This window comes from Lycorma delicatula, chromosome 1 (genome assembly GCF_047948215.1).
Source record: "Lycorma delicatula isolate Av1 chromosome 1, ASM4794821v1, whole genome shotgun sequence".
NCBI lineage: Eukaryota > Metazoa > Arthropoda > Insecta > Hemiptera > Fulgoridae > Lycorma > Lycorma delicatula.
The window spans coordinates 272,259,464-272,273,879 of NC_134455.1; the positions used below are offsets into that span (position 1 = coordinate 272,259,464).

A 14,416-nucleotide genomic window follows, 5' to 3' on the forward strand; every position below is an offset into this window, starting at 1 on the left:
AAGTATTTCCTTATTGAAAACTGCAATATTATAAGATTCACGAAGTTAACATTGTTAATATGGATGAATACTAAAATTAGATCTATAAATGAAATAATATAAATAAAGTTTATGAAAAAAGAAGTTTAAAATTAATATTAAAAGAATTTTCATAAATGTTTCCAACAAGGTAATACAGCATATTATCAGTTTTCACCATTGTGTCCGCCAAGTCATACATAATTATATTAGTCATTACCTTCAAAAATGGATCTGTGGCAGTGCCATTTTTTAGTGTTAGAATAGTTGTCCTCCCTGACCATGTCATATCTGTTATCTCCATGGTTTTGAAGGTTCAGGTAAACCTATTCAACCAAACTCTAAGGCCCACCTACTGACAGGTAGAGGAGGAAAATTAAATAAATATATTAACTTTTTTTTGTTATCCACATGGCCAAATGTGTACAGTAGCTGAAAGTCAAATTTTGTTTTTTGTTTCCATCATTCCTCCGCTTTGAACAAAAAGAATACTGAAAACATAATTCGGCTATTGAATCCACAGTAAAATCTGTAATTGTATATTTTCAAATTCATGGTCCTCCTTTTGAAATTGCATCAAGTTTACAATTATGTGTACATTTTTTCAACTTTTATGTTAATTTGTTTTTTAAATATAAGCAACGTGGCAGTCAATCATCATATTTATATCATTTAAGCTTCAATCTGAAATAGCTCCATAAAGATCTTCTGTAAGTATATTTTAATGATTTTTTTATATAAAATAAGAGATTCTTAAAATTTGTTTTAAAAAATGCATGACCATATTTTATCACGCTGTTCTATCAATTTACTATTGATGAAAAGGTAAAAAAATTACTCATTCTAAGAAGTTAAAAAATGAAACAACTCTAGTGTTGGATTTTGTAAAACTTTTTTTTAACTCATGTTAACTTAATATACTTACACATTTTTATTGCTATAATATAATAAAAAAGACTGTAGTAAACTAACTGTTCATGTTTATAATATTACATTGGTAAAATGAAAATATGAGATGCAAATAAAACATTGTGTCAGAAATATAATGAAATAATCACAGTAAAATATTATTATTAAAAAAATTTCAATACATATTTAATTACATACAGTATTAAACTCACAAAAATCCCATGTCAAGAGCATTATACAAAGCAGCTAGATCAGAGTGACTTGATATCCGCCAGAATGGGAAATTTAACTGCAAAATAAAAAAAAATCAATATTAATAAGATGACAAAAATTTAAAGTAACTTGATAAAATATTTATAGAAATTACAGTAAGAAATAATTTAAACATAAATATTTTACTACGTTTTTATCTGATTATCACAATTTAACCAAAATCAAATTTTTAGCAAACGTATGAAGCATGTTTGAAATGTAATGCATACTGGAGCATAACAGAACAAAATTTCATACAAAGCGACAAGTGCTGCTAACAGTAGTTTCATTCTCTTACTATACTTTCAAAAAACTTGTTCACCATGCCTTCTCATTTTCTGTCAGTCGCCATTATTGTGGAGTTGAGGATGACTGCTATTTCAACATCTAAAATAACTTGCAGTGATTAAACATTTAATCACAGAAAAAGTGAATGCCAATGACATTCATTATCATCTAAAAGCAGTTTACAGTGATGAAATGTTGTGCAAAGTAATGTAGGTATATGACCAATAAAATTCTGAGCATCAGAACCTGGTAAAGAGAATATTGAGGATGAACCTCGCAGGGATCAACCACTTTCTGTAACTGATGAGAAGCACAAAAAATGGAGGTAGATGTATTCACTCCAAATGATCATTGCATCACACAACATCACTACCCATATAGATATATCGAAGAAACAAGTAAGATACATTACTGTACAACTGCCTATTATAAAATCTATTTGTAGTGGGAGTCATGAAAACTCACAGAAAAGAACAAACAACAAATGAAATGTTGAGAACAGCTTCTGAAATGTTATATCAAGGAAATTGACTTCATTTTCAATAATTTGGTTTTTATTTTTTTAATTTTTGTATTATGGTGAAGTTTTTTGTGAGTTTTAACAATGCTTCGTTACAAATAGTTTATGTTTTTTAAGTGGTAAGGGCTCTTTACACCATTGTCATTTTGTGTTTCATTCTTGGGTTTTAATAACCTTTTGTCAAGTCTATTTTGAGATGACTGTTTTTGACAAAACTAGTCTGCTGACTGTGTTAGTGAATTAATAGGGAAAGGAAAGAGATATTTTCTCTCTCTCTCTTCTTGTGCTGCTTAGCGTGAGTCAGTCACTTCAGCCCCCCTTGGCAGGAATTGTCCATGGATAAGGGTATCATAGCCCTTACTGCTATGTGCAAGTCCTCGGATGTTTATATCGTGAATCAGGTAGTACCTAACTTCTCGGCTCGAGTTAAATTTGTGGTAGGCGGCTGAAATTTGTGGGGGAACTCAGGCAGAATCTATGATCTGGGGTATGCCCAACGTGCCACAGATGCGTCTCTTCGCCCGCACCTTATGATATATTGACTGACAATACTGTAGGTTTATGGAAGCATCTAATCTACATCTTCTGTGGCAGAGGGTCCAAGTAAAAACCCTCATCCAGGAGAATCTTTGTTTACGAAGCGAAGAGAAGGAGTTCAGTGAGACAGAAAAGACCATCTGAACTAAGTTTCAATCAAAGAGATTTGGACCAATTCCAAAGTATCTGGTGATAAAGAAGAAAGAAGAGGGTTTTCTGCAGGAGAACCTGTACAAGAGACTAGAAAGACTGCCATGGGCTTGTTTGTGGAGATCGTCTATGACTTACAGTCAACATGACTATTAAAAGCTAAAAAAAATAGGGCTCATTGATGTTGAGGTGTTACTGCATAGTAAGTAAATACCTCCAAGGGAAATGCTGTGTGCAGGGACCTTCTAAACTGCACAGAAGCAGAGATCATCAAGTAGTTTCACGGACAAGAAGTAGTTGGATGTTAACTTTTGAACATCCTATATAACAGAGAAGTTGTATGTACCATTCATGTCACATGTTTTAATGTTTAACAAACCTAAGTGTCCTGAGAAAATTAAGGTTGGCTTTCAAACTGGATGTCTGTTCTTTCATCCCGACTCCATTGCAGGGTTTTGGATGTCAGAAATTCGAACATATTAGCGGCAAAATGCACTAGGAAACAGATCCGTCCTTGTGGTGATCCATTACATCTGGATGACCAGTGCAAGGATACGCCGGTTTGTGTTATCTCCCATGGACATCATCTGCCAGATTGTGTAACTGTCCAATCTGTAAGGAGGAAGTAGCAACACAGGAGGTAAAGACTATTCAAAAGGTCAGCTACTTCGAAGCCAGAAAAATTTTGCTCAGCAGTGAAGGTTATGTTGTATGCTCAGGTTTCCGCAGTTCCTTTTAAAACAAAATATGTAATTTCTAAACTGGCATCTGAATCAGCAAGCTTGATCGAACAAATCATCGATCACAAATTAAAGAGTTAATCACTTTGAGAAACTAATCCAAAGCCGATAATGAAAGAAGCAGATGTCCCTACACAAAAGATTATTATACAACCGAAGAACAAACTTTCAACCAGTCAATAGGCGAAGGAAAGAGAAACCAAGATGAAAAAGATTGAAGCTAAAGTACAAATCAAAGAAATCTCCAGTCAGGATTCTGCAAAACCAGAAATATAGATTTTGGAAAAGGAAGATTTCAAATGGCCAACAATGGAGCCTTTGAAAGCACAACGGCCTTTAGGTGAGGTTAAAGTCACCCTCATGCTTTAGTGGGAAGTGCATCGAGTCTTCACTCCGATGAAATGCTGACTGCACCATTGGAGCTAGTATCATCAGATGCCAGCAGCAAGACATCCTCTGTAATTTACTGTGGAGAATAAGACTCCTCAGGAGGTCTCAGATACCTTGGAATTTGACATTGAGACCTTCAAGAAGATAGAAAAAGAACAAAAAAAGGATGCCAAAGGGAAAACCTAGACGACAGAATTAACGATTGAGACAGTTTTTCACTAACTTTTGAAGAATCTTAATCAGAAGAAGAATATTTAATTTCTTTTGTTTGATGTGAATTTATTTTCATAGTATTGATAACATTTTGTTAGAAATAGTTTGAGCTTTTTTTAAGTGTTTATGAAGAGTTTTTAGTGGGTTAGTTTTAAATGTTTTTTAAGTGGCAAGGGCCTTTTACACCTTTGTCATTTTGTGTTTCTTTTGGGTATTTTTTTAATACCCCTTGATAAGTCTATTTCTGGATGAGCTGGTATGACAAGACTGCATCGCTTGTGTTTTTAACAGGGAGGGGAAGAAACTTTCCTTTTTGATGTGGAATGAGGATAATAACTTCAGTAATTGATGCCCCTAAAACTTAAAAAAAAATAATAATTCTACCTGTATTATGTGTCAATTGTCATGAGCACCACTCTGAAAGATCTAGGAATTGTTTGATCTACAAACAAGAAGTAGGTGTACAAGTAATCAAGACTACACAGAAAGTCATTCGCAGAACACCAAGGCTGTATCATATGCACAGGTTGCTGCAGCTTAATTAAACCAGAGAACATAGTTACTGAACTGGCACCAGTTTTAGCATGCATGATAAAAATTGAAAAGTCGACCATCAAGAAAGAAGCAGCTTCAAATCGATGGAGCAGATGTTTCCAAATTTAAGAGTTCTGTGCAACCCAGGAATGAGCCATCAATCAGTCACAAGAGTACAAAAATAAGGTTAAAACAGAGAAGAAGCCTGATGCTAAATCAGAGTTGATTAGTCAGAATAGAGAAAACGCCTATTTAGGTAACAGCAAAGTCAGAAACTAAATTTCTAGAAAAAGAGGACTTTGAACATCCAATGGTAGAGCCTCCAAAGGCACAGAGTCTTTTAAATGAGAAGGTGGACACTTCAGCCAGCCCAAAAACTTCAGCAGGACGTGCATTGAGTCTTGACTGTGATGCACTGCTGAATGCACCATCTGAGCCAGCAGCAAGATATCCTTTTTAATTTACTGCAGAGGATTGGAAGGATCCATCTCCAAGCATCAGAATCTTTGAATTCGATATTGAGGCCTTCAGGAAGATGGACAAAAGAAGCAAAAAAGGGTGGTATAAGGCGTATGGCATATGGCATAACCTAGGCGATAGAATTAAAGAATGAGGTAGTTTCTATGAGCTTGTAGATATTTTTTAATGAAAATATAAGTTTTTAAAATCTGTGTGGCATTGCAGCACTTAAGTTTCAACATTGTGTTGGAAATGGTTTGTGATTTTAAGTAGCAAGGATCTTTTACACCCTTCTCTTGGTGTGTTTCTTTTAGGGTTTTAATACTCCTTGTTTCTAACAGGGAGGGAAAGAAATTTTTTTACATGGAAAGGGGCTAATGACTGGAGCAATCAATGTCCCTAAAACTTCAACAAAAAAAAATAAATAAATAACAATAATAACACAGACAAAAAAAAAAAAAATAATAATTTGGAACTGAGATAAAAGTAAGTGAATTTGAATGTATTTTTTATGCTGAATCTTAAAATGAAATCAGTTTTTCTTCATCGCCCTCAGATTTTTAGTTATGCCCTTTAAAATAATGTGAAACTTCTTAAATAATAGAACACAGAAATGATGACAATTAAAATTCCTATCTTTATTTTGCAGACATTTGCAGACATGGTAAAATAATATGTTCTGCTTTGACAAAGGTAATATTAACAACATTTTCTCTTCTTGCAGTAAACTGATTTCTTTTTGGCCAGTCTTTAACTGTGTAGTGTTTTTATCTGTAGCCTGACTATCTCACAAACACAAGAAAAACATATATTTTGTAAAGCTACTTTACTCTGGAGACTGAGAAGAAACCCTATCACTTTCAGGTCAGCAATGATTCGCCATGAGTGTTCATTATACTTAGCTTATACAATTTTTGACATACTTTCATATGTTTCTTTCATTCCTATAGCATGAGTTACCAGTATAGAAGAAAACTTATTCGAGTTATGCAACAACACTGCCTTTTAGCTTCTTTTTAATGAGTCTATATATAAATGCTAATCATGAATAACATATTCAATATCCAGTTCAGACATTAGCCCTCTAACATCAAGGCAGGAACAAATTAAATTAAATCATCTCTTCTGAAGTATTTCAGTAAACTTTTGTTTTGATTTCTATATATAAAAATTTTAATATCCCTGTTTAATAAATTTGATTCTTTAAGACGTAAATGTAGGAGTTCTGCATGTTGTTTCAACAAATACAAGTCATGAATTAGGTTGCTCAGTTCTGCTTGTGTGATGGAGTGAGGTTCAGTATTTGATTCTTCTGGAACGTAATTAATATCTATTGAAGTTGAGAATTCATCAAGTGAGCCTTCTCAGGAATCAGAAATTTCTTTCCAAGAAGATGGAGCAATTGGAATAGGTAAATCAACATCATGAAGTACTGGTCTCATAGCTGAATGAACATTTGGGTATTCAATAGTGCTTTTATTGTTTGAATTGAAACCAGTAACATTTGTTAAGCAAAAGTAGCAATCATCATAATGGCTCTTGCCAAATCATAGATATGCCAAAAGGCAAAGCTCATTCTTCCTTTTAACCACTGGGTTACTTTAACTTAGCACTTGTCCATGCTAAATGTGGAGCCCAGGATTTATCTTGGTCTTGTAAGGGACAATGAAAATAATGTTTGTAAGCAGTTTTCTGCAGATTCAATACTGGTTTTCATTGACTTTTTGAGGTGAATTCTCCGCAAACATAAAAAAAAAATATTTGGAGAATTTTTACAAGCCCAATACTTATTCATTGTCAAATTCAAAATGTTTTAATGAATAAAAGTAAACTGAAATATTACAGAAATACTTACTTAATTTTAAAAATAAATAAGTTTTAATTTATAAATACTTAATTACTTAAAATAATTCAAAAAATTATTTCACCATGGAGTGCAATAAAACACAGTGTGAAACACACACACACACACACACACACACACACACACACACACACACACACACACACACATACACACACACAAACTTAACAGATCTTGATGCCCAATAAAATAATACCAAAAGTTGTTCTCTCATAAAAATCTTTCACTAAATTTATCGCATCACTTATGAAACAATCTTTATAATATGTGTATAAAAAAACCACTACTTCACAACTAAAGAACACAGCAAGTCATAACAAGAGTTGAACTGATACTGAATAAAATTTTATTACAATGAATTACTCATTATTTGACTCACTGACGTATCTATATACATGTCTGGCTTGATATGAAATGACATCATTCGACTGTTATGTATCAAATGTAGGTCTACAGCATACATCACAATGTAAATCAAATGTGAGTAAACAATCATACAGAAGTACTAACTTATGTGTATTTGTTACAGGAATGATGGAACAAATAAACTTAGGGTTGAAACTTAGAACGTTATATGATAGGTTGTTTCGGAATACATATACAGATTCAGCATATAAAATACTATATAGAATACCTACTCCCTTTTCAGTTCCACATTTTATGTTGACCAGTGTAATAGTAATAAATAAAAAAGAATAATCCAGAAGGCTGGATTAACCAACCAGGTTGATCTAGTAGTGAACGTGTTTTCCCAAATCAGCTGATTTGGAAGTTGAGAATTCCAGCATTCAAGTCCTAGTAAAGTCAGTTATTTTTACACGGATTTGAATACTAGATCGCGGATACTGGTGTTCTTTGGTGGTTGGGTTACAATTAACCACACATCTCAGGAATGGTTTAACTGAGACTGTACAAGACTACACTTCATTTACACTCATACATATCATCCTCATTCATCCTCTGAAGTATTATCTGCGCAGTAATTACCAGAGGCTAAACTGAAAAAAGAAAGAAAAAGAAGACCAGATTGGATTTTGGAAAAAACCAGAAAGAAAAGAAAAACTTCACAGGACTACTGATTGGATTTCTGGTTTTTGAATTATTTTTTCTGGTTCTGGATCATTCTGATTACCCAGAAGATTAGTAGGCTTTGCCAAGATTTAAAAAATTAAGCAAAACTAAACATATGTTGTACAGTTTCTTCTGTATCAACTACATTGAACAGAAATTATAAACAGATAAGATAAAATTTTTCCATCTGCCTTTAACACTCCTTTTTAAGTCGACTAACTGAAGAACTATATGTTCAGCTATTAAAAACATGACAATACCATCAGTTAAAGTATTTTATTATTGAGTAGAAAACTGTAATCAGATATTTTAAAGATTAGGTAAGTTTCACAAAAATTGAGATTAATGAATCATTTATTTTACTGGGAAAATGGGATTAATAGAAAAAAGAAAATTAATATTAATATAGTACATTTACATTTTTTCAAATATATAACAAGAGAGACAGAGAGAGAGATTGAGAGGGGGGAAGGGAGAGAGAGAGAGAGATAGATAACCTTCAGAAAAATCCTAAAATATATTCATGATGCAAAATGAATCGAGCTTCAGTATGCAAAGAATAAATCTCCTTTCAAAATATTACCCGTAGAAGCATTAGGATATCAAAATGATTTTTCATTATTTCAAATCCTCATTTCTTGGATAATATTAAGCAGTACATGTAAAGGAAGTACTGTTACTGGACAGTGTTTTGGACTAATTTTCATTGTAGAAGGATCATATACATTTGAATAACACTCCTTACACAGATTCACTTCTCAGTCATAAAACATACGTAAAATATTCAATTCATTGATTGGAATTGTAACAAAATTTTCCCCAAAATATATACAATATAGTAACTTAAAAAATAACATCATTATTTTTAATGTTATAACAAATGAGTCAGTAATGAAGTGACAAAAATCTGCTGTGTAAGGTTTTTTACATATTTATTTTGAACCAGTTTTTAAAAACAATATCCTGGTTCAAGAATTTTGTCAATAATTTATTGTTTGAAAATAGCTAGAAATATGGTAATAAAAAAAAATTTCCAACACTACAATTACAGTTAAATGATTTTACATACCCATAAAAGGGCCTGAAATAGGAATTATAGCTTACCCCTTGTTATGATGTTTTGAGTTCACATGAAAAAACTTTGTATAGTCTCTATAATTATTAATTTTTAAGCTCTATTAAAGAGTCAAGAATTAAGAGATACCTGTTTTGCAGCAGCTTCTTCATCTTGTCCATCTCCAACAACTACATATGTACATTTCCTGCCAAATCTTGATACAATCCGCTCAAAACAGCTTTCTTTTCCTACAAATAAAAAGTAGAATAACATTAAAACAAGAATAAAGTTGCTTACAAAATGTGAATAATATTAGCAATAATAAAATGAACGAGGTTCGTTAAAAAAAAATTATTCAATACCTTTGCATTATTATATACAATTAATCTTCTTCAAAGTACTCTCTTTGCCACTGTACACTTTTCCCAATGTCCCCTGTACTCTGAGAAGTAGCTCTGGAATGTGCTTTATGTAATAGCTTTTAGGGGTTTTTAGAATTCTCTTTTGAGAATTGAATTCTACTGTTCAAATCTCTTCCTTTAAACAGCAATTCAAATTTTGAAAATAAAAATGAGCAGAGGCTAGTTTGGGTGAGTTGAATGGGTAAGAAAGACAATGATGAATTTTTTGTATAAAACTTTTGAATTAGCAGAGAAGTATGGGCTGATACATTATCACGGTTAATAAATCACAAGCTGTAATGCCAAAGTTCAGTTCTCTTCCTCCTTTCATTTTCATGGAGATGCCTGATGACTTTTAGGTAGTAGTGGCAGTTGACTGTCTACTATTAGGTAAAAACCTGTAGTTAATAGCACTTTTGAAGTAAAAAAAAATTGTTAACATCATCTTTTACTTTGAATGACTTTTGTGTGCCTTTTTTGGTGTCTGTGACAGTTTTCTGATCCTCTGCAATAACTGAAACTACATTTTCACATCATAGTCACACATCCAATCACCACCAGTTATTATCATCGACAAGAATACATCATTTGCATGATTCAAAAGTTCTTGACAGACTGCTATGCAATTTTTTCTGCTCTTGAGTCAAGACTTTAAAAATATATTTGGCAGTGACACAATGCATTTTTAATTTTCAAGTAAGGATTTTGTGACATGAACCCACCAAATTTCTAGTCTCTTCTGCTTTCTCATGAACTCTTAAATGTCAATTTGATCCCACCAATTTGTTCTTTTACGCAATGTAGGACAGCTATCAATGTTAATGGACTTCCTGGATAAGCATCAACTTCAGTAGATTCTCAACCACTTTTGAATCATTTATAGCATAGCATGTGGCTCAGAAAAGACTCTCTGGTAAGCCTCTTTATATTTTGCTTGTTTCAGTAAAATGTTTTGCCAAGCTTAACACAAAATTTCACAGCAGTCTTTAAGTGGTTATTCATTGCAAAAATCACTGAAGAGACCAAATAATACCTACGTTGAATGAACGCTGTGCAAAAACTAATTGACATAGATACATGTGGCAGATAGGGATTTTTGTTAGTTCCTATGCTGGATAGTGATGCCAACTGCATGTCTCAAAATACCTCTATAAGTACCAAATAAAAAGTATGGTTTTTTTGTTAACATACCTTGAATGTTGTAAAGGAAATCAATTTCTTTTGTTTAATGAATGATATTGCTTAGGATAATATACTTTGATATAAATATTACCTTCATTTAAAACAACTTTTAAATACAATAAGGCTTTACCAGCTGTAAGTAATTTAACTTAGAAATACTTAACATTAATAAAGTACTAGCACAAGTTACCTATGCTTCAATGTATAATTTTAATACTCTGAGTTGTAACAATGCATTAAGCTTGATCTACATAACTGTTTTGAAATAATATACATGTGTCAAATAATAGGAAAAAAGTTTCACATTATTGGTGGTACTTTCAATTAGAATCTTTCATTACTATTTTTAAAAAAAAAATTGTATTTCTAATGCTACTTCTGTATAATTTACAGAGTATGCATTAATTGATGGTATAATATTTTATAATTGATTCGAATCGATGGATTTAATATAAATTGATAAGTTTACATTAAGCTTGCTATTTTGGTGGGTACATATTGGTTCTAAAACCAATATTTTTTTGGTACGAGGGATATCGCTGGGAAATTTCTCTCCTTAAGGTTGGCGAATCTGTGCCGTTCATGGCTATGATAATATTGTACACTCTGCATTGTTATAGTCATACGTTTTTAAAAACGTTAAGCCAGCTGAAATTCATAGGCAGTTGATTGCTGTGTACGGTGATAATGAAACGAATGAAAGGAAGTTCGAAAATGGTGTGAAAGGTTTAGAAATAACAGAATTAATGTGCATGATGAAAAACGTTCGAAGAGGCTCTCAATAATCACCGAGAGCTTGTTGAAACAAGTCGATGAAGAAATCAGAAAAAATCGTCGCTTAACGATTTACAACCTGGCCCTTATTTTTCCTAATGTTTCAAGAGCTGTTATCGATCGCATTGTTCATGACCATTTAGGGTTCTGAAAGGTTTGTGCACATTGGGTGCTGCACGTCTTAACAGAAGGTCACCAAAAAATCTGAAATGGATCTGCTTTGGAATTTTTGATGCGCTACACAGAAAAAGGTGATGAGTTCGTTAATTCAATTGTTACTGGTGATAAAACTTGGATTTCGTATTACACGCCAGAGAAAAAGTCAATCAAGTGAATGTCATCCTCAATCACCAACAAAGGTCAAGCCATAGCCATTTGGATGCAAACTGATGGCCACAGTCTTTTGGGATTGGTTTGGCATATTGCTGATTGATTTCATGCCACGTAGAACGACTATAAATGCAAAAGCCTACTGCGAAACTCTACATAGGTTACGGCGCGCCATTCAAAATCGGCAATGTGGGCGGCTAACTTACTTAACATCCTAGATGAATTCTGTGTGGATCCCAAAACAATTAATAATATTAAACATTCTCTTACAAACATAAGATCCAAAGTAAAATTTATGAGAGAATTCTGAGAATTCAAAATTAAAACAGTAATACAAGGAGATGGGTTTATCACCAACTCTAACTGTGTTTTAAGGAAAGTAAAGAGAATGGAAAAAGAAGATGAAAAAAATTAGAACACACTAACAGATAAAATTGTATCTGAAATTGAAAGGAATAGGAATTAACTGCCTAGACTTTGCTGATGGTGATGATGATACAATTTCTCAGAAAATCTCAAAACAGCAGCAGAACTAGTTAACCACTTAAAAGAAATTGCAGAGAAAGTAGGGCTAAAAATTTCCTTCTAAAAGACAGAATTCATTATCAACATCAATGATTCCCTGAATTTCCTAAATATGAAATATGGAAAAATCAACTAAGTCAATAAAATTAAATATTTGGGATAAAATAATTCAAATTAATTATTTAACTGTATTAAGATACAATCTTCACACAGCTGCACCTGTATAATCATCAATATAGTTATTCTTTTGGTTTCACTTAAAGAAGGCATTGTTATTTGAATATTTAATAAAACTAAATAAATGAAGGAGGAAACTAATAATAAAACTCTCACCAAAAAACCAAATTTGAACCACTAGACCTACACCTTAATTTTTACTAGCACTATCGAATTTCCATTACAAGTACGTTGAAGTAAAAAGGTGAAATGAGGAATTAATAAGTTGCATTGTTTGAATGTAATACAAACTGCATTGTTGTAAATTAACAGCTAATAATAATAACAAATAACAGCTGATATTAACACTGAAGTTAATCTTTATTTAGAAAATAATATTAGTCGATACAGCCATTTAATTTGTTGTGTTATTAATTAATTATTGTTTGCTATCATTATCAATAATGTAGCAATGTTTATTACTGTATGCATTATGAATGTAAAATGCAATAAAATTGTTCATGCAGCCCATTCTACCTAATTTTAGTATCACAATTTTTCTGTCATTGAAACTTTGAATGCTTATAATACAATAATGAAGGCATTAACAGAAAAACGGGTTTCACGACTGTTTTTCTTATAGAATTTTAAATCAAAATCATGTGTCATATGTTCACTTCCTATTTATGAAAATTAGGTCTGATTCAATAAAATGCATCCAAGATAGTGGACAAAAAATAAAAACCTACCATAATGCACATATTTTTTAACATGTAGAACCATGTTAAAAAATATTAATATTAATTAACTATTTCTTTTTATCTCCAAATACCTCTCAAATATGCAGTACATAGCTGTTTCCATATTTAAATATCACCTGGTATGCATATATATATAAACTAATATTTAATTATGATAAATTAAATTACCATTCAAAATTATATCCTTGTATACCATTACTCCCAAAATTTACTGGACCGAAATTACATAAAATAAATAATCCTATAACACCTTTAATAAATTTTAAAACAGCACCTGAATATTTCACAGCTAGAATAATAGATAAAGTACTTAGAACAAAAATGAATGTAACAGATAAACATAACGTAAAAAATGGTTATGAAGTAATAAGTAAATTCAATTCTATTAAAGTTAATTATAATACAAAAATGGTAAGTTATGATATCACTAACATGTACCCTACAAAAAAAGAGAAAATAAAAAAAATAATGTACCAACTGACAAAACAGAAATAATAAAAAAATAGATTAAATGAAACCCCAGAATACACCAATGGATTAATCACTATTGTAAGAAATATTTATCTTCAAAATTCTTTGAATATGAGAATAACTGTTATTTACAAACAAAAGGCTTACCAGTGAAATCACCCATATCTGCCATTATGTCTGAGATGTTTATATAAGATTTTGAAAATGAAATAATTCATGGCAAATTAACTACACACCAAATGTTATTGTGGATAATATATGTTTAGATGATATTTTGTCATATATAACCCAACTATGCATAATGAACATTTGATAATTTTAAATAAACTTAACAATTATAAAAATAATTTAAAATTTACATACAATATAGAAAACAATAGAAAAAATACATTTTTTAGATACTGAAAATGAAATAAACATAAACAACTAGCTCTACCCGCCACGCTTTTATGTGGCACATTGTGGTTGCATGGATGAGAAATGAGAAACAAAACAAAGCATACGTTTCATAGAAAATTAATTTTGCAATACTTGTGGATATACAATATTTTTTTGTTTTTCCACTGTCTGCGTAGATATAAAGGCTATCTGGTTTGCCGACTCGGAAACACGCAACATACAGTTGCCCATGTGAGAAGCAATCCGCATCTAAATCTAAACCACACAATTCTAAAGATTGACCTTGACCTTTATTGATTGTGATTGCAAATGCCAATCGAATTGGGAATTGCAATCTTTTAAATTAAAATGGTATATCGGTCGGGATTATGGGTATTCGAGGAATGAGGACATCTTCACCTTTGAAAGGCCCCGT

At 31.8% G+C, this 14,416-nt stretch overlaps 1 protein-coding gene across 5 annotated transcripts in view; it reads right to left on the reverse strand.

Annotated features, from left to right (window-relative positions):
- Window positions 1-964: 964 nt before the first annotated feature.
- LOC142331717 (protein phosphatase EYA1-like) overlaps window positions 965-14,416 on the reverse strand; it is a 321,428-nt gene continuing 307,976 nt past the window's right edge. For all 5 annotated transcript variants that reach the window (XM_075377768.1, XM_075377758.1, XM_075377778.1 and 2 more), the window contains exons 16-17: window positions 9,150-9,250; window positions 965-1,216 (exon numbers count right to left, since the gene is read on the reverse strand). In XM_075377768.1, coding sequence (XP_075233883.1) covers window positions 1,136-1,216; window positions 9,150-9,250 — 182 coding nt within the window. In that variant the 3' untranslated portion in view covers window positions 965-1,135. The remainder of the gene's footprint in view (window positions 1,217-9,149; window positions 9,251-14,416) is intronic.